At 32.6% G+C, this 26,840-nt stretch overlaps 1 protein-coding gene across 3 annotated transcripts in view; it reads left to right on the plus strand.

Annotated features, from left to right (window-relative positions):
* LOC143066243 (pleckstrin homology domain-containing family G member 7-like) overlaps positions 1-26,840 on the plus strand; it is a 113,067-nt gene that overhangs the window by 49,236 nt on the left and 36,991 nt on the right. For all 3 annotated transcript variants that reach the window (XM_076239238.1, XM_076239252.1, XM_076239244.1), the window contains exon 3: positions 19,883-20,058. In XM_076239238.1, the coding sequence (XP_076095353.1) occupies positions 19,883-20,058 (176 nt within the window). The remainder of the gene's footprint in view (positions 1-19,882; positions 20,059-26,840) is intronic.

Below are 26,840 nucleotides of genomic sequence, written 5' to 3' on the forward strand. Positions count from 1 at the left end.
ATAATCCACAGTGGCCTGACAAAATTCACTTTTACCCAGATTAACAGTCAAATTTGATTTTGACAATCTATCAAAAGTATCATACAAATGTGTTAAATGCTGTTCCCAGCTATCACTACATACAATTAGATCATCAATATAAGCATAACAACAGTTTAAATCTTTTATAACATTATTGATCATTCTTTGAAATGTAGCTGGTGCACTTTTCATGCCAAATGGCATTACAGTATATTGAAATAAGCCATCTGGTGTAACAAAAGCTGATATTTCACGAGCTCTCTGTGTCAATGGAACTTGCCAATAACCTTTCAACAAATCAAATTTGCTCACAAATTTTGCTTGACCAATTATGTCAATACAATCGTCTATCCTTGGAATCGGATAGGAATCAGATTTTGAGACTGAATTTACTTTTCTGAAATCAGTCACGAAACGAAAGGTTTTATCTGGTTTTGGCACAAGGAGACAAGGAGAGCTCCATTCACTGTTACTCGGCTCAATAATATCATTGTCAAGCATATATTTAATTTCTTTTCTCATAGCTTCAAGTTTGAGTGGATTGAGCCGGTAAGGATGTTGCTTAATTGGAGAAGCATCTCCTACATCAACATCATGACAAACAGCAGTGGTTCTGTTTGGCACATCTGGAAAAAGATTTTTAAAAGAAAATACCAAAGTTTTTATTTCTTCTCTACGATCAAAAGACAAATGTGCAAGTTTTGAGTCTAAATTTGACAAAATTTCTGAATTTTTCAATCTAACTGTCTCTTCGATAGTTTTAGAACTAAAAGGTGGTTCAATTACATCTGGTTTGTCATGATGGTTCTCAAATTTAACCATGCCTAAAGTGGCAACTGGTTTACTATCACATTCATTAGTACGCTCAAAATATGGTTTTAACATATTAATATGACACACTCTGTTTTGTTTACGCCGACCTGGAGTTTTTACAATATAATTCAAATCATTGATTTTACTCTCTATTGTATAAGGACCACAATATTTAGCCTGTAAAGGATGTCCAGGGACTGGCAAAAATACAAGTACCTTATCACCAGGCTCAAAAACTCTATCCCTGGCATCTTTATCATACCAAATTTTCATCTTGTTCTGTACATTTTTTAAGTTTTTCTGAGCAATTTGACATGCAGTATACAATTTTTCTTTAAATCCAGATACATAGTCTAAAAGATTCAAGTCAGTATGTTCAGTAAGCCACTTTTCCTTAATCAATTTTAACGGTCCCCTTACAGTATGGCCAAATACCAACTCAAAGGGACTAAATCCAAGGGATTCTTGAACAGCCTCTCGAACTGCAAAAAGTAGAAAGTGAACTCCATCATCCCAGTCTCTGTCAAATTGAAGACAAAAAGTTCTAATCATGTTCTTCAATGTTTGATGAAAACGTTCTAAGGCACCTTGAGATTCTGGATGGTACGCACTTGATCTATACTGAGCAATCCCTAACTGGTACACGACTTGCTGAAATAGACCTGACATGAAATTTGATCCCTGGTCGGACTGTATAGACTTAGGAAGTCCTACCAACGTAAAAAATTTGATAAGAGCTTTGGCAATAGTAGGTGTCTTGATATTTCTTAGCGGAATAGCCTCAGGAAAGCGTGTGGATGTACACATGATTGTCAATAAATACGCATTTCCAGTTTTGGTCTTTGGTAAAGGTCCAACGCAGTCAATTAGAACTCTGCTGAAAGGTTCGTCAAAGGCTGGAATAGGCAGAAGTGGTGCTGGTGGTATTTTCTGGTTAGGCTTACCAACAACCTGGCATATATGGCATGATTTGCAGTATTCTGCAACATCATTTCGAAGTCTGGGCCAGTAGAAATGCTGCAAGATCTTAAGGCAAGTCTTCCTTATACCTAAGTGTCCAGCCAAGGGGGTGTCATGGGCAAGACCAATAATTTCTTGCCTATAAACTTTAGGCACCACCACTTGGTATACCACTCTCCATTCCTCCTCTGGGGTAGCATCAGGAGGCCTCCACTTCCTCATTAAAATGCCGTCCTGATGGTAATAGCATTCGGCCACTTTGTCTGCTTCCTCCTGTGGTTGAGCCCGCTGGTTGAGCTGAAGAACCTCAGGGTCTTTATGTTGTTCTTCGAATAAATTCTTTCGGTCTAATGAATGGCTGTTTACGTTTGGCCATGGCATAATAACATTCTTGTTAACACTAGGTGGTCTTATTATGGCCTTTTCTGAGCTACCAGGACCTTCAATGTCAGCTAGGAAAGTGTCAGAAAGGTCCATGTAATCAAACTGGTCTTCTTGCAAATTCTCATCTTGTTGTTTTCTAGCCATCGCCCTAGTAACAACACAAGCTGGATACAATTCAGCATCATCTTCAGGTGATTTAACATCCACCACTGGTTCACTGGTAACAATTGGTTCAGCAACCACTTTGCTCCTAGCTAGATCATTTCCTAGCAATAATGTAACACCCTCTACAGGGAGATTAGGACGAACACCTACAATAACTGGTCCAGTTATCAAATCTGACTTCAGATAAATACGATGGAGAGGAACATCTATACAACCTAACTCTACACCTTGTAACAAAACGGAGGCACCAACAGAAGTCTTCTCGGACAAAGGCAACACACCTTCTAACAATAAAGACTGAGAAGCTCCAGTGTCCCGTAAAATCTTAATAGGCTGAAGAGTGGTATCATCAACAATAGAAATAAACCCATCAGACATAAAGGGTTTATATTCCTCCATGTAATCACAAAAACTGGACTTAAAAGCCTGACTCGCAGGACATTCCAACGTACTGGTAATATAAGGTGTCGTACACGCACTGGACTTCGGCTTATTATCTCGTTCATTCTTCTTCTGGAGTCTAAAACAATCAGCCATCAGGTGACCATTCTTCTTACAATAAGCACAAATCAGTGACTTCTTTTCAAAAGTATCAAATTTTGGACTAGACATATTAAAACTGGACTGACTCTTATTCTGTGCAACAGGCTTACTATCAGTACGCTCAGTGCTTTGATTTTTGTAATTTCCACTTGAATTATTAACATTTTGACCCTTGAAACTTCTTTTATGTGAAAGGGTATAATTATCTGAAATTACAGCTGCATCATGTATTGTCCCAACATTTTTGTCGTCTAAATGTGTTTTTAAGTCTAAATGAACACATTGTTTGAACTCTTCTACTAACATCAATTGTCTTAGGTTATCAAAATTGTTATCTGTTTTCTTTGAAGTAAGCCATTTATCAAATAGATCTTCTTTTTCCCGAGCAAATTCCACATAGGTTTGCGAATCAAACTTTTTATAAGATCTAAATTTCTGTCTATATGCTTCTGGTACTAGCTCATAAGCTTTCAAAACTTCCTGTTTTACCGTGTCATAATCGGAACTTTTTTCTGATGGAAGTGCGGAGTATATTTCAGCGGCCTTACCCTCAAAAACACTTTGTAGCATCGTAGTCCAATACGGCATTGGCCATTTCAAATTATTAGCAATTTTCTCAAACTGTGGAAAATATTTATCGACTGTTTTTTCACAAAATTTGGGAACCAAACGTATATTTTTTGCTGCATCAAAATAATCTGATTTCGACTGGACTTTAGTGTTATTTTCTTCTTTGCCAATTTCAATTTTTATTTTTTCCATCTCTAGCCTTTCCCTCATTTCAAGTTCTGCCTGTTTTAATTTAAGTTCATCTTGTTTTATTTTAAGTTCATCTTGTTTTTTCTCCATCTCCAACCTTTCCTTCATTTCCAATTCTTTTAATTTAAATTCATCTTCTTTTTCTTTCTTTTCCATTTCTAACCTTTCCTTCATTTCCAGTTCTGCTTGTTTTAATTTAAATTCATGTTCTAATTCAAGCTGTTTTAATTTAAAGGCATCAACATTTTCGACCTTAAGTTCAAGAGCCTCTTCACCTAAAATTTCTGCGTCAACTAATTTGTCTATAACCAAATTTTTTATGATTTGTTTTCTCATAGATACTCTAAAATCTAATTTCAGATGTTTAGCAAGCAACACTAATTCCTCTTTCTTTAAATTATCAAAACTCTCCAGGTCTGGCGTTTTCAAAAATTTACCGGCATCAAATGCCATTTTGTAGAATTTTGTTGGCTAGTTCTTATAAAAATACTGAATAAATTTTGAAAAATATATTTTCAGTCTCCCGGACGAGCCCCCAATTTCTGTTACGGCCAGAAATCGCCTTTAAATTGTAGCCAACAAAAGACACAAATCAATAATAAAATTTAACAATATTTATTATACAAAAGTTTACAAGAAGTATTACACAAATATTACTGTCAACTTAACTGTCAAAATATGAGTCCAATCTTTTATCTTTGTCTGCATCCGGATATCTTTCGGAATCCAATCTGAATATTACGGTCACAATCCAGTATGATGTTGTTTGCAGAATAAAAATGTCAATCCAAATGCTATGAATATTAATGTCTATCGATGTCTAAGTCCAAATCCAAGAGTGAGTGTTTAACTTTAGTGTCTGTATATATATAATTGTCAAGGAAAATTCTAGAACAATCTATACTGGAACATCCTAGAAAGTTACAATGGAAGTTTCTAGTAAAATGTAGAAGTTTATATAACGCATCGTTTATTAGGATCATTCTGGAAAGTTCCAATCATTCTGTAATTGTTCCAGAGATTTCTAAACTGCACAATTCTAAAATTATTCTGTAAACAACTATCAGGCCACACAATACAAATCAGGCCAACATAAATAAATACAATAATTACAATATCATAACACCATGGTTTACTAGTTCGGTTATGGTGAGGTATTAGGGTAAATTAGGAGTTAATCAACAATCTACTTTCTGTGAAAAAAAAATCACTTATGATTGTATAGAAGAAACACGGCGGTCGACACTGATGTGTCAGAATCTGCTTACCCTAAAGCACAATTATGATAACTAAGGGTTAACTTCAAACTTTTGTATATGGGCGTCACTAGTAAGTCTTGTGTGGACAAAACGTATGGAACGCCGGAACTGTCTTATAGTGTAAATATTTAATGTGTTTTGTCGATTTGCCTTTACATCCTGTCATTTCTTCTTTATGTTATGTGCAGATGCCTTTATTTCCTGACACGGCATCTCTTTGTTATGTAAAATTAGTAATTTGTTTGGTCAAACAATTGTATGATATGTCATTGCTAAAATTTGTTGTGTAAAATATGCATTACATTATGCTGTAACTACTATATATTCTGTGAATAGTTCGAAACTTTATGATCAACCACCTTTTCATTCTGTTATATTTTATCTTTGCTGTGTCTATTCTTCTTTTACGTAAGTCAGTTAATAATTGCGTCCTGTCTCAAGTGTTATTGTTATGTCAAATGTTCTAAAGCTTTTGTTTTGATACACCTTTGTTCTGTGTAAATATCATGATATTATAGTATTTTGGCATTATGTTTTGTTTATACATATGTATCTCCAGTGAAAAACCCAATACATCATGGTATAATTCATATGCGTTTTGCCGAACAATTGATACTCTCTGTGAGCATTCATTACGTCATGTGCAAATGCCTTTTACATTATGTGCAAACAACTAATACGTTTTATGCAAACCTCGTTTACCTTAATATGCAAACATCGTTCACCCTGTGTGCAAACATCGTTTACCCTGTGTGCAAACATCGTTTACCTTATGTGCAAACACCTATTACGTTATGTGCAAATACCTATTAAGTTATGTATAAAAACTATATCATTATGTGCAAACACTATTACGTTATGTGCAAATACCGCTTACATTATGTGCAAACACCATGTAAGTTATGTGCAAATGCCTATTACATTATGTCCAAACATCTATTACGTTATGTGCAAACACCTATTACGTTATGTCCAAACACCTATAACGTTATGTGCAAACACCTACTACGTTCGAGACTACGTTATTGTAAACTCTTTTTTGACACAGATTAAAACAAAACGCATCAATGATATGCATTTTGAAAATGAAGAAAATTAAAAGTTTGACCTTTCTAACAAACTGTTGATTTTTATATTAATTATATTGATTGGTGTAGAAATGCTATATACATACAATGTATCTAGTTTTATGGGAAATTATTTTGCTCTACGCAAGAGTGTGCGTTATGCATCCATGCTTTGAAAATTTGTTTACTTTACTTGTTGAAAATTATAACAAATATACAGACACGACTTTAGTTTTTACGAGGTGCAACCGAAAGGAACAATACGATATAAAAAGGAAGATGTGGTACGAATGCTAATGTGACAACTCTTCACAAGAGACCAGGATGATTTGTTATTACCCTCCAAGTAAGGTTTTCATCTAGCGAGAAACGTGTACTAGATTAATGCTACATATGTAATGACGTCTCCCACGATTCATGTAGCAGCTAAGGAATCCTACAAATGTTTAAGATTTTTTTTTTCATATTAAAAACTGCATTATCTTGTAATCTACAAAAATGACGCATACACATATTTTTTTTTTTTTAATGAAAGGGTTATCAGCCTTGTTTCACCTTCACTGGCCATACTCGAAATTAAATCCCGAAACTTGAAACTCCAGATAATGACTTTCATTTATCCGTATTTGGTCCGGTAACTTTTCGAACCGTGTCATCAAGAACGATACAAAAAAATAAATATTATAGTAAATTGAAATGTTTTCTTCTATTATTTTTTTTATAAGTGATATGCATATCGTTTATTTTGTTGTCTATAAGATTAAATAAATAATTTCGTTGCTAAAAAAAATGGTCATCTTAACATAATTTTCCTTTTGAATTTCAGAAAAACCCTCTTATTCATCCGTTTAAAGCAACACGAAACAATTGCCAGCTAACTCCCAGTTTTCAAAAATCTTTAAATGTGCAGTATGTCATTGATACGGTTTGAGTTCTCAAAATGAATCAAGATAAAATAAAAATAACAAGACATTTATAAAAAATATATAAAACCCTTGTTATGTTTTATCAATTTTTGAGAACATCTTTAGGTTGAAGATATTAATCAAAGTACTGAAGTACTGAACATCGGATGACCGCAAGTTCTAGTGGACGGTCACAAGCACTTGTCTAAGAAAACCAAATCACATCTCTTTAGCTGAAAGTGACGTTAAAGTACAGATATATATTTTTTCTGTGTGTGGATGATAAATTCAACCTCATCGTAGAAGTGATACAAATCAGTAAACTCTGGGTTTTTTTTTTTTGTTATACATTATTTTAATATTTGTAAATTACAGTTACAGGTATATATAATTTTTATCCATTTGTATATCATTCTATTGCACTATATTAATTATAGTGCAGTGCAAGTGCATGGTGGACACTCTGCTGTAATAAATCGATTTTTCTGATAGATTGAATTTGAGTGGGCATTCATATTTTCCAGCAAAACATTCAATGTCCCACGCAGAGAGAGGGAGCAAAGACAGATAACTTTGCATGGGAGATTGCAAACGTTCTTATAAATATTAAAGATTTTTTACTTTATTTATGTTTCTAACGAGTTTAACGATATTTTCATATCATTAATTTATGTTCAAAACAATATATTTTTAGGAGTATCCATTTGAAATGAATTAAGAACAAGTGATAAGGAATGTAATTTTGCACTCGATAACGTCCGCGTATTTATTATTATCATGTTTATAGATCGGTTACAATCTCAAAACGAAGGTTACGTAATGGAAATATTAGGCGACAGCAATACACATTAATGCCCTCACGGTCATCCGATGTAAAATGAATAGAGAAGTTGTTCATTAAGATATCATTAGATAAACAAACACACGGACCTATTTTTTTTTTTTTTCTCTCTTTTTGATTTCTTATTCAATGACCAGTGGCGGAACCAGAATTTTGAAAATGATGGAGCTGCGTTTGTTGGTTCTATAAGCAGTTTGATTAAGAGGGAGCTCTGGGCTCAGTTTTGCCACAACTCTCTGCTGATTCAAAAAAAAACAAATACAAGATAAGAGGTGGCGGGAAAATATCTTCGTCCTCGGTCAATAACATCTGAATAGACGCATATATAATGTGTTGACCTTGTCAAAAGTCTATAATTCATAAATGCAATTCGGCGCCTTCTAAAACCATATGTTATGAATATGTATGCAAGATATGGCGACCTATGAAATGACCCGCTTGGTGCAGATGAAAGAGAACATTACATAAATAAGGCCGTTAGTGCTCTCGTTTGAATTGTTTTACATAATCTTTTCGGGGCCTTTTATTGTTGACTATGCGGTATGGGCTTTGCTCATTGTTGAAGGCCGTACGGTGACCTAAAGTTGTTAATTTCTGTGTCATTTTGGTCTCTTGTGGAGAGTTGTCTCATTGGCAATAATACCACGTCTTCTTTTTTAAATCAACTTATTTTCCGTTCACATTTTCCGTAAAGAAATGAGGTTGCATTTTGTTTTTTACATGTAGCTTTTTTTGCTTCGAATAACAGGACAGAGCTTTTAGTTTCAGTCTATATACACGCCATCTTGAAATAATAAATTGTCACATATAAATTCTGTTTGTTTGCTTCATGATGTGGCTGATATTTAGCAACAACTAGTGGCTTAAATGCGATAAATAATTACAAACTGTTCTCTTCTGAGGATATTAAGCCATCAGATGCCGGAAATTTAACTATGTGTATTATATTTCAGATCAAATGTTATTAATTCATGGTCGTTTTATTAAGCATATATATTACACACTGAAATTGAAAATTGAAATATCAATCATTAATAAGTGTTTATTTGCATTGCTAATCTGCAATATGCACGATTTGTTTGCTAAAAAATGTTCCTGTACAATGTTTTCAAAAATGCATTAAATGTATTTTATGACTTTTGTCAATCTAGGCACACCTCCAGAGAGACACACCTCGAGAATCGTGTCTATATATTTGTAAATATTTTAATTTTCAACAAGTAAAGTGAACAAAATATAAAAAGAATGGATGTATAACGCACACTCTTTAAATAGAACAAAAAACTAAATATTTATATAACATTTTTATATCAATCAATATATATAAATACTACATTTCCAATACTAAATCAACATCCCGATGCACATATATAACCTTCAGTTCACATTCAGCATCCAATGGATATTACCTTGAAAAAGAATACAACGAAGTAGTTCAGAGCTTTTTAGAAAGCTAAAACTTATAATTTTCTTAATTTTCAAAGTGTATATCGCTGATGCGTTTTGTTTTAATCTGTGTCAAAAAAGCGTTTACCAGAACGTAATAGGTGTTTGCACATAACATAATTGGTGTTTGGACATAACGTAATAGGTGTTTGCACATAACGTAATAGATGTTTGGACATAATGTAATAGGCATTTGCACATAACTTACATGGTGTTTGCACATAATGTAAGCGGTATTTGCACATAACGTAATAGTGTTTGCACATAATGATGTAGTTGTTATACATAACTTAATAGGTATTTGCACATAACGCATTAGGTCTTTGCACATAAGGTAAACTATGTTTGCACATAGGGTAAACGATGTTTGCACATAAGGGGAACGATGTTTGCACATCAGGTAAACGAGAATTGCACAAAACGTTTAGGTTATTTGCACATAATGTAAATGGTATTTGCACATGACGTAATGAATGCTCACAGAGAGTATCAATTGTTCGGCAAAACGCATAGGAACTATACCATGATGTGTTGTGTTTTTCACTGGAGATACATATGTATTAACACAACATAACGCCAAAAGACTATAATATCATGAGGTTTACATAGAACAGAGGTGTATCAAAACAAAACCTTTAGAACATTCAGCATAACAATAACACTTGAGACAGGATGCAATTTTTAACTGACTTACGTAAAAGAAGAATAGACAGAACATAAATAAAATATGAGAGAATGTAAAGGTGGTTGATCATAAAGTTTCGAAGTATTCACAGAATATATAGTAGTAAAAGCATGATGTAATGCCTATTGTACACAACAAACTTTAGCAATGACATATAATACTACTGTTGGACCAAACAAATAACTAATTTGACATAACATAGAGATGCCGTGTCAAGAAATACAGACATTTGCACATAATATAAAGAAGAAACGACAGGACGTAAAGACAAAGTGACTGATCACATTAAATATTTACACTATAAGACAGTTCCGGCGTTCCATAAAAACGCACTTCTGGCGTATTAAACTTTAAACCTGGTGCCTTTTGTTAGCTATTATTCGTTTGTTTCTTTGCCAATCGTGTTCTCCTATTTATTTGTATTGTAGTCCTGTAATGTTGTGTTGTGATTTTAATGTTATATTTAACATGGCCAAAAAAGAAGGAGGTTTGGCATTCCACAAAACCAGGTTCAACCCACCATTTTTTTCTTTAAAAAATGTCCTGTACCAAGTCAGGAACATGGCCATTGTTATATTATAGTTCGTTTCTGTGTGTGTTACATTTTCACGTTGTGTTTCCTTTGTGTCGTTTGTTTTCTCTTATATTTTAGTGTGAATTCACATTACTATAAGACGTGTCACGGTACTTTTCTATCCCAAATTCATGTATTTAGTTTTATTGTGTTATATTTGTTATTCGCATCGGATTTTGTCTAATGCTTAGTTCGTTTCTGTGGGTGTTACATTTTAATGTTGTGCGTCATTTTCTTGTATTTAATGCGTTTCCCTCGGTTTTGGCTTATGACCCGTATTTGTTTTCTTCTATCGATTTAACTCAGAAAAGACCTTCAAAAGCATGAAGTATCGCTTTAATTTCTTACACAATATTGATTAACTAAAAATTTATAGAAAAAAATATATCACGCAAATTATGTATAATGCGATCTGAAGTACTTCGTACAAGACGGACATACCCTTTTTAGCTCACCTGGCCGAAAGGCCAAGTGAGCTTTTCTCATCACTTGGCGTCCGGCGTCCGTCGTCGTCCGTCGTCGTCGTCCGTCGTCGTCGTCGTCCTGCGTTAACTTTTACAAAAATCTTCTCCTCTGAAACTACTGGGCCAAATTTAACCAAACTTGGCCACAATCATCATTGGGGTATCTAGTTTAAAAAATGTGTCCGGTGACTCGGCCAACCAACCAAGATGGCCGCCATGGCTAAAAATAGAACATAGGGGTAAAATGCAGTTTTTGGCTTATAACTCAAAAACCAAAGCATTTAGAGCAAATCTGACATGGCGTACTATTGTTCATCAGGTCAAGATCTATCTGCCCTGAAATTTTCAGATGAATCGGACATTTCGTTGTTGGGTTGCTGCCCCTGAAATGGTAATTTAAGGAAATTTTGCTGTTTTTGGTTATTATCTTGAATATTATTATAGATAGAGATAAACTGTAAACAGCAATAGTGTTCAGCAAAGTAAGATCTACAAATAAGTCAACATGACCAAAATGGTCATTTGACCACTTTAGGAGTTATTGCCATTTATAGTCAATTTTTAACCATTTTTCGTAAATCTTAGTAATCTTTTAGAAAAATCTTCTCCTCTGAAACTACTGGGCCAAATTTAACCAAACTTGGCCATAATCATCATTGAGGTATCTAGTTTTAAAAATGTGTCCAGTGACCCGCCCAACCAACCAAGATGGCCGCCATGGCTAAAAATAGAACATAGGGGTAAAATGCAGTTTTTGGCTTATAACTCAAAAACCAAAGCATTTAGAGCAAATCTGATGGGGTATAATTGTTCATCATGTCAAGATCTATCTGCCCTGAAATTTTCAGATGAATCAGACATTCCATTGTTGGGTTGCTGCCCCTGAAATGGTAATTTTAAGGAAATTTTGCTGTTTTTGGTTATTATCTTGAATATTATTATAGATAGAGATAAACTGTAAACAGCAATAATGTTCAGCAAAGTAAGATCTACAAATAAGTTAACATGACCAAAATGGTCAGTTGATTACTTTAGGAGTTATTGCCCTTTATAGTCAATTTTTAACCATTTTTCGTAAATCTTAGTAATCTTTTAGAAAAATCTTCTCCTCTGAAACTACTGGGCCAAATTTAACTAAACTTAGCCATAATCATCATTGGGATATCTAGTTAAAAAACTGTGTCCGGTAACTCGGCCAACAAATCAAGATGGCCGCCATGGCTAAAAATAGAACATGGGGGTAAAATGCAGTTTTTGGCTTATAACTCAAAAACCAAAGCATTAAGAGCAAATCTGACAGGATGTAAAATTGTTGATCAGGTCACGATCTATCTGCCCTGGAATTTTCAGATAAATCGGATAATCGGTTGTTAGGTTGCTGCCCCTGAATTGGTAATTTTGAGGAAATTTTGCTGTTTTTTTTTGTTATTATCTTGAATATTATTATAGATAGAGATAAACTGTAAACAGCAATAATGTACAGCAAAGTAAGAACTAAAAATAAATCAGTATGACCAAAATAGTCAATTGACCCCCTAAGGAGTTATTGCCCTTCATAGTCAATTTTTAACAATTTTCTTAAAATTTGAAGATTTTCAATAACATTTTCCACAGAAAGTACTGTTATAGATAGAGATAATTGTAAGCAGCAAGAATGTTTAGTAAAGTAAGATCTACAAACACATCACCATCACCAAAACACAATTTTGTCATGAATCCATCTATGTCCATTGTTTAATATTCACATAGACCAGGGTGAGCGACACAGGCTCTTTAGAGCCTCTAGTTTACTGATTAACATCACCACCACAGGTACCGTTGTGACCCATTGCATATGAGTAGTATAAATCAAATAATTTCGTATTGAGTTATGTGCTCATAAACCATGAAATCTTAAGCCACACTTTGAGTCCCGACGCTAAAAACGAATATGCTTGAAGTAGACACAGCATCAATAATTTATATGTACATGTGCTATTCATTATTACAGTTATTCAACCGTGTAAACCTCCACGATGCATCATTAGACCGTTTACCCCAAAAAATCATGGACTAACAACATTCCGTTTTTTATGGTCAAATATATAAAAATCATACACAATTCTCACCATTCCGTGATCAATAGAATTTCAATCTACATTCAAATTTCTACGTGTTCTACGAAAAGCTCGAAAACATGATATTTTGCTTTCTTGCATGTTGATCTTGAAACACTATTTTAAAACATACAATACCATATCGGTCAGCGATGTTTTCGAGCTATAGGTTGTGTAAAATTGTTAGATTTGGTAAACAGTGTACATGGAAAACGGACTTTTCTGTGAACATGAATACAAAGAATGCAGTAACATGATTTCTGTAGTGGTACTTATGTGAATTTCTTTTGCAAAATGAAGTAAGAACGAGTAGAAAAAATATTTTACAATATTTTCATATTATTTTCTCCTTTTTACATTCATAGTCAATGCACAAAAACGATAAATGAAACTATTAAAACGATTATCACTACGAATAGGTATTTCGAAAATTGCAAATATGTATAAAAAAAATGGCGACAAGGCTTCATTTTTATAATCATACTTTATCTAGTCTGTATTGAAACACTTTTGAAAGCAATCATATTAATAATAACCTAGGTGTAATAACTTGCTATAAACTGTCTAAATATCCTGTTTGAAATGACGTGTAAACTGCAGGGGATATAAACGTCATTCAAAGCCAGAATATCTCCAAATAGTCATGTAATATGATTGCTAAAAGTATTATATTTATTACAATGTAAATCAAAATGAAGTGTATTTACTGCAATATTTCACACGTAAACTTTTGTTATATTGTTTACAGGTTCGAAACGCAAATAATTTTTACAATATTCATTATTTTATTCGTTAGAACCACAATAAAAAGGCGTTGTATGACTCTACGAGGTATTAAACTTTGCTAACGTTAATTTCTGAATACTATAATCGTTACAATCAAATATATGGATTGAATGCTAATGTTTTTTTTTAATTTAAAATTTCTGTTGTTTTTTATTGAGGGGACATGAATTTTACTGTTTTAATCGTTTTGTTATTATGATTTGATGTTTCTTCTTGTTGAAGTCATCAACCATGTGTCTCTTAGTATTTTCGTAGCTGTTTACCTTCCAGAACTTTTGTGTTGTAAATGACAGTTGTTGAAAAATATCTTACTTTAATTTCACTTAATTATACCCAAACATACACATTTGAATTGTATGACACGTTTAATTCTATAATGGGGACTACCTTGTCCTTTTGAGATGGCTTCGAATGATGCGTTTCTTCCTCTTAGTTTATTTATCAAACTATATTTACGAACGGATGATTCGCTTGTATGGTGATCTGGACGGAGAAGGAGAATACTGGGCACAACATAGAAAATTTTGAAGACAACACAATATAAAAAACAATGGGACTATCTAAAACAACAAATAGAACAAAACTGGCATTAATTGAAACAATAGACATTATCTTGTTATGCTGTTTTGCATAAGCTATAAACGTAGTCGAGGGTTAATATTTTTCCTCAATATTGTGTAATAGATGTATATTTTCTGCTTACTGTTAAGTTACATAAAAGGTAAAACATAAGGTTAATCATTTCGTCTTTTCGTCGTTTTCTTATGTTGCAATGGCACTTATTGTAAATGAATATAGTTTAAATCCTTTTTAATGGACGTTGTCTGTATTCTTCTGATATAATCAACCTATTTATGAGAAGTTCTTGTGCACTTTACGAGGAATTTAGGTCTCAAAATGTTGTCAATATTCGATTATCTTTAGACAATTGGTTTGTGTATATATGTCTATATCTAAATTACCAAGTAACGGCCTTCTTTTATACAGATATCCTCATAGCTGTAAGTGTGAAGTTGATTAATTATAAACACTCTTACAGTTTCAACAAAATTATTGGAATTGACTTGAAAGCATGATTTACCAACCTTTGTCTGTCTATTTAATTATCTTTTTGATATGCAAACATTAACCAGTCCTTTGATAGACATTTCACTTGCCTCAGTTGTAATGGCGAAGCTTTGACAGTTTCTCTGAAAAATAATTATTAATGTAGGGAAAAAAATTGTAAACAGATATTAAATGTCATCAAAATAATTGACGTTTACCTAATTTAAGTGTTTTTCTTCCAAGGTTGCAAATAAAATTAATCTGAAATATCGATCAAACAAATAAAGATGGTCTCCAGAGTCTTGGATAGCCAAACCGCCACGAAGACATTTTAGAAAATACAACAATTACTGTAACCGACTGAACCCTTGAATACGTGGAAAAACTAGCGCCCCAGTGAGCCAAATTTCATTGCAATTACTGAACAAAATCAATATACGTCGACACGAATTCCTTTGAATTTTCAATACTCAGGTGTGAACTCAAGGATTCTGGAATTTGCTTGAATACCAGTACTTGATTTATTGAAATAAAATTTGTTTTTGTAACATGTTGAGGAAAACAAGGTTGTAGTGCGACTTCACAAATCTCGGCCATGAATTTTATATAAGTTCTCAATTTTTTTTCTTCTTGATTTTATCTGTGCAAAAACTTAAATTTAAAACAGCTGATCCTTTTAACTTATAATGGAAAAGAGAGCTCTCAAACAGTTGTAACCCTCCCATTGCAATCTTTAATAACCTGTTCTAAGCCAGAAACATATAGTCAAGTGAGTATCATTCTTTGCCGTCTGTCATAAGTAATGTATGTATATGTATAATCTATACATTACACAGTATACGTCAAAATTGAGATCTAATAGGGAATGGTTTGATAATTAACGTCAAGTATGCAAATCAATTGATTTATGAGTTTGACTGTCCCTTTGGTATCTTTCGTCCCTCCTTTGCATAGGACGAGAAACAAGATTTAAAGGAACCTCATGTTCGTACTAGACCCTTATTAGCTTGCAAGGTAAACAGTTATTCACCAAAGTACTGAACTCCTAGGTAAATTTCGAAACGGGAGATGTCCACAAAATCTACAAAATCAAACGTTTAACTATATCCAATCAACGGAACTAATGGAAAACAATTGTATTCCGATTTTGAACCGGCTTTTCGAAAGAAAATTGTGGGTTAAACATTATCTAGCTTGACCTTTCACTTGCACGACACCTTTGTAAAGTTCCGTTATACAGACAACATTTGCAGAGCAACCCAAACATGCATATCTGTGACATAAATTGGGACACAGCAGCCAGACCTGTGTATACATACATTACAAACGTACTACACAACTGACTACAAAAAGACATACTAATATGTAGGACAAACATTTCAACATAAAAATTATTGCAGTTGATAGTAATTCTACCAAAGCCCCTAACATAAGTTTTCATTGTTGAATAAAGAACAAATCAACTCTAGTAAACACCTTTTGTGGCATTAAATCACATCTTGCGACATACCAGCACTAGGAACGGAAGCCAAATCCCGATAGTCGGATGCACCATTATCGAGCCATGTCAAAGAGTCGTAAAACTAAAAAGAACATTGTACACTTATTGACGGGGTATGAGTGTAAAAGTAATTTTATTATCCTTCTTGGAGCAACTATTGGCCTGATGTGTAGCTGAGGGAACAATAAACTTACTATTTCGAGGAAATACAGTCAGTTAGTGTTTCACTATATCGAAAAATACAAAGACAATAGATTAACTATCGCTATATAAAAAGCAGAAACTAAACCATACTGTTGAACGTTTACTTCATAAATATTCTGAAATGCTAAGCTAAGTTCTGTTCTGATGTCAAACCCTAGCTACAATAGGTTAAACGCGAAGTCATAACTCCCGCATCATTTTCAAAAACATCAGATCACGTAGCTGCATTTTAAATTCTGCCAAATGTAATGACGCTTGCGATCAAATAGTTTCGTCACGGTCCAATATTAGTAGTTGGAAACTATTGAAAGGTCAAATAGTTCAACACTTAAAATTTGAAAAATAGTCAAAATATTGTGTACTTATTTTATAATAGAAAATGATAACTGAGTTATAATAAAGTAGCATACACAACGTCAGCACATATGCTCAATAACTCAAGTTATTTGTGAAGACACTTGATATTTAAATGTAAAGCATTTGTTTGGCAAAACCCTAGGTCATTTATATTTGGTTCAGACACCGATGAAGTTCTACAAAGTCAGAGTAGCAGCTGCAATATCGTAAGAGTTTAGAAAAGTACTGACTGTAGGCAACTTCTGGGGTATGTGTGTATAAAAGAGGGACGAAAGATACCAAAGGGACAGTCAAACTCATAAATCTAAAACAAACTGACAACGCCATGGCTAAAAATGAAAAGACAAACAAACAAAACACACATGACACAACATAGAAAACTAAAGAATAAACAACACGAACCCCACCAAAAACCAGGGGTGATCTCAGGTGCTCCGGAAGGGTAAGCAGATCCTGCTACACATGTGGCACCCATCGTGTTGCTTGTGTGATAACAAATCCGGTAAATAGTCTAATTCGGTAGGTCATATTCATGAAAGGGATTGTAATTACGACGTAAGGAACATGAACAGGTTGACGAATCTCTATTTGTGGTTTCTTTATCTTTAGTTCAGAAAGGTAAATTGATGGGACCAATTGAAAATCAGGGAAGCTTGGAATTGTTCAATAAAGTACCTTGTGTTTTATAAGTGTCCGAGGGAATTCTGGCGCATATGACAATAAGAAAAAGTCGACCATTACAGTTGGTTCCCATTGGAGTGCCGACAACTTGTTGCAGAATTCTAATCCCAAATTCAAAAATATGTTTGAAGTAGAAACTGTAGACTGCTGATCACTTATAATTCGATGGATGTAGCATGTTTTTTTTTATAGATTTATCCTAGAAATGTTGAAACACATCAAGTCCATATGCATTATATAAGAGACACAAAATAACGGAGACCTGATTGTATAATAGCTATTTCCATGTATACATATACTTACGACCACGCTACTTGTTGCAATGAAAGTGAAATCAAATTATGAACTATGAAATGGATCAGAAGCCTGGTAACTAAGGAGAAAGCTCGTTGAAAGCGTTAGCTATTAGGAAATATATTTTACGTAAAATGTCAGGTGTGACTAAGGGCTATCTATTGCATCTGATAATGGCTAAGAAGTTTCATCAATAAATTTGAAATTACGTAGACAAAGAATTACCCTAGTTGTTACGATGACGGAATAATAGTGTTACTTGCTACAAGAAAGATTCTTCAAGCTTGGAATAAATATAAAAGCCGTATAACTTGATAAAGTTCTAGAGATACCAATAAGAAATGTTGTCGCTTTAAGGAATATTTCAAGTAAAGGCTTATTGAAATATGTTTTTTTTTTTTTTTACCTCAGAGTTTATTGTACAAAAACAACTATAATAATTTCAATTTGACTGAAATTAAGTTATGTAGAAATATAGAAACCGATTCGGATACAATTGTCCAGCAAAAAAGAATTATGTGTCACTACCATCTAATATTATCATAACTATAATGATATATTTTGTCATATATTTCCACACTTGGCGCACACTTACACTGTAAAACAAGTTTTATAACACCTGGGATCTACTCTTTTTAAGAATAGTTTCAAATTTCAACCCCAACCAACACCTTACAGTCTAAGGCAATGACATCAATGTTGCCAAATTTACTGAAACAGATGTGCATTTCAACAATAAATGTCTCTTCAGTGATGCTCGAAGCAAAAACATATACCCAAAAGAGCTGATTAACCCAAAGAAGACTTCAAGTAAAAAGCAAATCCAGGCAAGGAATCCGAGGGAGATAGTAAAATTAAGACAGTTCGATAGCAAATTTCAATCAAACAATATCCGTATTTCCATACCAGTACCAACATGCATGCTTATATGCTTATACTACTCTTGTGAACTTACCGCCCACCAGCTGGGGTATCTAAGTGTGGTACCAATGCGTCAAGTTAAGAAAAATGTAAAATTAAAGACAATCAAATATCTCACTCCACCTTTTCCTAATAGACAAGAGGTCAATAAGTAAAGGATTTCTGGTTTTGACAGTCATATAAACACATGGTGAGCTTAAATATGAGAGATACAGCTAATATGTATTGGAAGACACGATCTTGTATAATTGGGTAATCTTAGTTTAATAGAAGGTTATATTTACATATAGTACAACTTGAGTGCAACAGCAAACAGTTATACTATACTATGATATGAACACAAGCAGTACGTAATACTATTAATACTATGCAAATATCAGTATTTTCACACTTTAATATAACCCGTTACACGGGTTATTCAGTGTGTATCACATTTTTAAGTTTATTTCTTCATAGAAATTATTACAGGTATTCCGTAAGTATCTACTGCACGCAAATTTGCGTTCGGGGTAAAATAAGTCATAAATTTATTAATATATTGATAATCTTCTTTTAAAACCCTTGTACATATTATATACTTTTGTCCAAACAAGTAAAGATATATTGTGATTTATTTTAATAATAATTGTTTTTATTCTTAGGAAATATACAATGTGTACACAACATGAACAGCAAAGCAGCGATTACAAAAATGATAGATTATACATTTATATTTTTAGAAAAGTAACACAAAAATAATTGACGAACATGAATGTCCCTCATGATGGACCAGTCATTATCATTACATCAAAACAAAATGACGACAGTCTGTATGGTATATGTCCCTACGATGTTGCTTTTTCAAACTTTTTTATTGACTAAAGAAAAACAATTGATTATTCATCAAATATTTTCCTCACCCCTAAGAATGCAAAAAAGCGAAAGTGCATGAATGTCTTTTGAAACATACCCAATGATTAAAAGACAGATAATCAGTTTCTATGATATTCTTGGCAGTTAGAAATCGATTGCCGCCTGTAAATCAAAACCTTATTTTGAAACTTTTACTGGTCACATGATATTTTAATGTATTTCACAAATGTATATATCATTATTCTGGTATTTTACAGAGAAAACAGTATCATTACAGATGGCGAGGTTTCTTCATTATGTCGTGAACTGAGACAGATAGCTATAAATGTGCAATATGAAAACGAGACTATAAGTATTCTTCCATCTCCTCGAGTCTCTCCTTTGATGTTTTTAGACAGACCTGAAAAATTGAATGGGGACGAAGACAAAGATGGTGAGACATTAATCAACATTATAATTTTCAATGAGTATACAATACTGAAAGGCAAATATCACAATTTACTAAGAATCTTTTTTTCAAAATAGTACAGTATTGATCTAAAAGCCTTTAAGCAAAATACGAATGTCGAACCTAGATAGTGTTTAATTGTCAGCATTTTTTCGTTTGATCTTTATGCAACTTATGATGTATATTCAAATCATAATCCGGGCTTTTAGAAAGGGTTATAACTCAATTGTGATTTCGATCGTCTCGACTGTAAACAGCATCAGTTCGTGGAAGTATTATTATATTGACTTTCAACGTCAGTTCAACAATCGATCGAATATAAAGACTGAAAACTTGTTTGGTGACTTTAAAAAGACGCAAAATATGGCGGGGTGAAATATGTTTTGGGACATCTCAACCCTCACCAAAACATCTAGTTGATGTAGAATAAACAAACATACATCAATAAGTACACAGTAAAACTCAGTTTTAAAAAGTCCGAGTCCGATATCAGAACAGGTAACAAAAGAAATTAAGCAAACTGACAATGATGCATACATTAACAAAGGACTACTCGTAATAGCAGTTATTGACATGACAGCGTCAGACATCAATTAAACTGATTGAAAGATTATGTCTTCATCATATGAAGATCAAGCACAATCCCTTCCACCAGGGGTTAAATATCATGTCATTATAAAATATATGAGAAAAACATAACCCCTATCATGCTAACAACTGGTTTTAGAATACACTACACGGCATAAACAGTAAAGTACTATACATTTTTTATGTCCTGTTGCAGGGTAAATTTCCTGTTCTTATCCAACAAATTCTCTTTTTCTGGTTTTCATTTCCAGTCGAACGCCTTCCTATTTATCTTACTTTTGGACTATTTTAAATCTCGGTCTATTTCAGAAATTAATTCTTACATACTTTTGATTGTTTAACCCTGTATGCTAACATTGCATATGTACAATTTTAAAATTGTTTATATATACATTGAACGACAAATCTATGTGACGTATAAAATTTTCTGACGTCAGACATGCAAATCAATGAATGTGTTTGTAGATAGATGTTTTTGTGTTCCGTTAAATTGTTCCTTTTAAAATTGTTACACGATGATGACTGCTGTACCCATATTTTTACCATTTTATTTATTATGTCTGTTAAGTTCACGCATCATTGTAAATATAACGGAATTTGATGTGAGAGGGATGTATGCCTTTTTGTGCTTCTTCGTTACATTTGTTGTTTTTATATTGATTAAGATGATAACACAATGTTGACTGCTGTACCCCTATTTTTGACATTTTTAACTATTGTGTCTGTTTGTTTTGTTCACGCATCGGTGACAATATAATGGAATGTGATACGACTCTCATACAAGTGAGAGGTTTAGCTAACTGTAAAACCAGGTTTAATCCACCATTTTCTACATTTGAAAGTGCCTGTACCAAGTCAGGAATATGACAGTTCTTGTCCATTCGTTTTTGATGTGTTTTATTATTTGATTTTGCCATGTGATTACGGACTTTCCGATTAGATTTTTCTCTAAGTTCAGTATTTTTGTTATTTTATTTTGAAATAATTAAATTTTGGATGTAACGCGTTTTCTGATTGGCTGACAGTGTTTTGTCCATCAGCTCATAGACGTAACTTTGTCAATGGCTGTTACAACCCAACGTTTTTTTCATGATTTACTCCAGTTTAAAATTCAATTTAGAATTAAATTATAAGGAATGACTGTAATATCCATATTGTCAATTTGTGGTTGTCCGAAATATGCATAAAATATTTGCCACTTTAATCATACATCAATCAATCATCAAGTAACATTACTCGTATATAGTCTTCCTTGTTTACAAATGTGCGATACTCTTGGTTATAGATTGGTTAAATTGGCTTCAATAGTAGATAGAATATATTTTTTATTCATTTTTTTCATTTTAATATCAAACAACGTATATCATTTCCATTGTGTTTTACGCTTCTTTGGCCCTTGTAGTTTTTACTATTTATAATGCTGAGGTCTGAGCAAACACATCACGAACTATAAAATGTATATTTAACTACAAATACTCTGTAAATTCGAATGAAACCATCTATAACATGTTGCTATAAATCCCTTCATGTTTATATTAGGGCAGTGTATCTCATTGGGAAATGAAAACCCGATGCAATTTCTGCATACATTGATGGATTATCCTCAAAGTTGACATTATACAAACTTGATCTTCTAGATTTCTCTAGCGAGTTAGTTCATATAAAGCCAATGTAATATATTAGTTTTATCTATCGTGGCGACATAACTACAATTTATAAAAGGATAAATGAAATCTGAATTCCAAACAAAATTATGATGGAACTATTGTCACTTGGGAAACGTTCACAATTATTTCTATATTATATTTATGTTTGATTGGATCAGATTCAATCTATGAAACGTATGATATAATATTTATTAATGGACAATTTGGTATTGGTATGCTATGTAATCAACAAGCTCTTTCATATAACAAGTACATGAAAAGGCACAGTGAAATGAATGAACAAAATTAAAGCTATAGTGTAAAAAAAAGGAAATGAAGAAAGGTTCATATACATGCAATTTAAGAATAATTAAGTAGAACAGAAGCGGGAAATACCATGTGGGCGTTCAAATCTTATAGGTCGAAAATGAGCAAACCACTTTGGTAAAAAGCGTAAATACGACGTCAAAACAACTGAGGTCCACAAAAGACAATTATATATTAGGTCCACGTTGATCATATTGGCTTTCAAGTTCTGACATGGAGCGTTCCTGATAAAGGTAAATCCAGAAAAAACATTTCGGATGTATTATAAGTTATCTTTTTCATTTGTAAGTACTACATGTATTTGTTTTTTTATGAACAGAGCAGTGATTTCAAATGATTTAACCCAAACATTGAAAGCCAAAGATGTATTATTTCTACTTGAAAACGCGAAGACTCATATAACCGAGAAAAAAAGAACTTGAATTTGGCTTAACAAAAGTGTTAAGCCAAATTCACCCAAGGTTAACTTTGCCTGAAGCATCTGGAGCCATATGTTCTTTATAGTTTCTTTTTGGATAATTTCTCAAAGAGGAAAAGCAGAAAAATATGTCATAAATAATACCAATGCCATAGCCTTATCGTCTAGACTGATATATACAATGGAGCTTACAGTCCACCACCAGAGGTATCGACCCATTACTCAAAAATTACAAAAACCGTTTTTAAAGTGATTCTTTCCAAAGAACTTTTATTTGATGTACCTTTACCAGGAACGCACAAATCGAAAATTTAGAGAAACCTCTTGCAAAGCACAGCAAATTGCACGGAACTACATAGATATGATGTATGCACTTGATTTCATCACATACATGACCGTTAAAGGCAAGATGTTTACATTTATACCAATATTGATATATAAAGAAAATGCCAAAGCACAGTGCGGGCATTTAAGGGATGGTGGGCTTCATATTTCATAACAAAATTCAATCAACAACATGAACCTGAAAGCCATTTAACTCATAGTCTGTTACATCGAATACTAAAGAGTTTAAATTCCATTTAAAATCTAAATGTTAACAGCTTCAGATATGATAATATGTGGTATAAGTGCCAATGAGCGACCTATCTATCCAAGTCTATACAATGAACAATACTTACAAACTTTACTTTATTTCTTTAAAATTCTATAGTTCACATTTTAAATACTAAAATACATCTCTGAGGAATACATGCACCTGTCCTAAGTCAGGAACCTTATGTAGTGGTTCTCGTTTGTTGGTGTGGTGCTTAAATAGATTAGACCTTGATTTTCCTGTTTGAAGGGTTTTACACTAGAGGTTCTTTATAGCTTGTTGATCGGTGTAGGTCAATGCTCTATGTTGAATGCCGTACTCTGATCTATAATGGTGTAGTTTTACAAATTATTACTAAGATAAACAGTTGTTTCATAGGCACTCATATCACATCTTCTTAAAACTTTTTAGTATTAATGAGACAATATCAATGAATACGTTTATTATTCATTAGAAATTTAAACGAGTCTTAAGTTTTTAAAGATGCCTAGAATGTGCAATAATTACACATGCTGTGTAACAAATTAAAGGTATCTGAACCTTATGTTTGTCGAGTTGGTCTTTTTGTGTAAAGGTGTACATTTTTGGTGGTGTCGTATGTAGTTGGTATGGTTAATAATTTTGAGGTTTTTGTTTTTTGTAAATTTGATTATCAGTTTGATTATTATTTTGATTGAATTTTTGCAATTGTTATGATATATGAAGCCCACCATCCCCTAAATGCCCGCACTGTGCTTTGGCATTTTCTTTATATATCAATATTGGTATAAATGTAAACATCTTGCCTTTAACGGTCATGTATGTGATGAAATCAAGTGCATACATCATATCTATGTAGTTCCGTGCAATTTGCTGTGCTTTGCAAGAGGTTTCTCTAAATTGTCGAGATTTACCTGTTTGAAGGGTTTTACACTAGTCATTTCTAGAGGTTCTTTATAGCTTGCTGATCAATGTAGGTCAATGCTCTATGTTGAAGGCCGTACTCTGGTCTCTAATGGTTTAGTTTTACAAATAATTACTAAGATAGACAGTTGTTTCATAGGCACTCATATCACATCTTCTTAAATCTTTTTAGTATTAATGAGACAATATCAATGAATACGTTTATTATTCATTAGAAATTTAAACGAGTCTTAAGTTTTTAAAGATGCCTAGAATGTGCAATAATTACACATGCTGTGTAACAAATTAAAGGTATCTGAACCTTATGTTTGTCGAGTTGGTCTTTTTGTGTAAAGGTGTACATTTTTGGTGGTGTCGTATGTAGTTGGTATGGTTAATAATTTTGAGGTTTTTGTTTTTTGTAAATTTGATTATCAGTTTGATTATTATTTCGGTAACGATGACGTTTTGTTCAAAAGAAACGAGAAGTTTTCAATATATATGTATGAAATATATATGTCAGTAAGTTTTAGAAAATTCTATTGTTCTACATGTATATATAAAAAAGATCAATTTGGTCGACAAGGAGTAGTTGTCATAACACGCGACTAAACTACCTTTTTCAGTTCTAAATATTTACTGTATTAAATCAATACAAGCGTATTCTAGTAATCAATTAAATAAATTCATAGTATTTCCTTTTCTATCTTTGCCCTTTACGTATTCCAAAACATATGTATTTACAATTTGTCTTGTATATGGTCTCTGAACACATTTGAAACAATCCGTTTACAACTTATCAAATAGCCTACTTCTTAAAAAAAGTATAACCCTTCAATCTAATAAAAGAAAGAAATACATTGTTCCTGATATTGCATACTTTCCATGTAGCATACGACAGCAATTTGTATTTTCCCAAATATTCAATACAATTCCTACAGTGAATTAATTTGCATTAGAGTTACAGTTCTTTTTACGCATGATGTGGTGTAGGCGAGTTCTTAACTAAATAAAAGATAATTAGATTATATATGTTTTACTAATAACAATTTTACTGTTGGAGTAACTTCTACGTGTAATATATTTTGTGTTGTCCCGACATTTTTCATCTATTATTGTTTAGTTTTACAAATTATTACTAAGATAGAGAGTTGTTTCATTGGCATTCATATCCCATCTTCTGAATCTTTATAGTATTAATCAGACAATATAAATAAAATACGTTTATGATTCATTACAAATCAAAACGAGTTGTAAGTTTTTAAAGATGCCTCGTTGCTGTTTCTTTTTTGTGTGTACGTGTACTTTTTTGGTGGAGTGTTTATTGGTAGGGTTAATTGCTCTGAGTTTTTTGAGTTTGTAAATTTTGTTATCAATCTGCTTATAATTTCTGTAAATATAACATTTTTTTTCAAAAGAAACGATAAGTTTCAATACATATGTGGATTAATGCATAAACTATATTGTTTTTTTATACTGTCAGTAAATTATTGAAAATTCTATTGTTCCACATATATGTATGATAAAGCCAATTTGGTCGATCAGGAATAATTGACCTAACACGCAAATACCTTTTTCAGTTCTAAATATTTATAAAATTAAATCAATACAAACGTTTACTAATAATCAATTAAATAAATTTAGATTGTTTTTCTTCTTCCATTTTTGCTTTTCACATAAACCAAACAATATTTATTTTCAGGCTGTCTTGTATATTGTCTCTAAACACATTTGACCCAATCGTTTATTATCTAATCAAATATTCTATTTCTTAAGAAAGTGTAACCCTTCAATTTAATAAAAGAAAATAATACAATGTTCCTGATATTGCATACTTTCCATGTATCATACCACAGCAATTTGAATTTTCCAAAATATTCAATACTTTTCCAACAGAGAATTTAATTTGCTTTATGTGGTGTTGGCAAGTTCTAAGCTAAATAGAAGATAATTGTATTATACATTTTTTTTCTAGTAACAATTTTACTGTTGGAATAGTGTTATTCTCTCATTCAGTTACATATTATTTTTGTGTAATTATAAACAATCCAATAAACTAAAATATTTCAATTTTTGATACAATTTTCTGTAGTGTCCATATCGAAATGACTTACTCACTGTTATTCATTTGTTATTTCTACATCAGCATATTAAATTCTGGGTTGAGTGTAGAAATAAATGTGTAGTCTTATCATTCATAAAATCAAAATCTCTATAGAAGGGAAACGATTTAGAAATGTATAACAAAGTAGTCTAAAACATCAGAATAGTGTATGTTGATTTATGTAACTATTGCGTTGTCAGTTTGTTT

Source organism: Mytilus galloprovincialis, chromosome 1 (genome assembly GCF_965363235.1).
Source record: "Mytilus galloprovincialis chromosome 1, xbMytGall1.hap1.1, whole genome shotgun sequence".
NCBI lineage: Eukaryota > Metazoa > Mollusca > Bivalvia > Mytilida > Mytilidae > Mytilus > Mytilus galloprovincialis.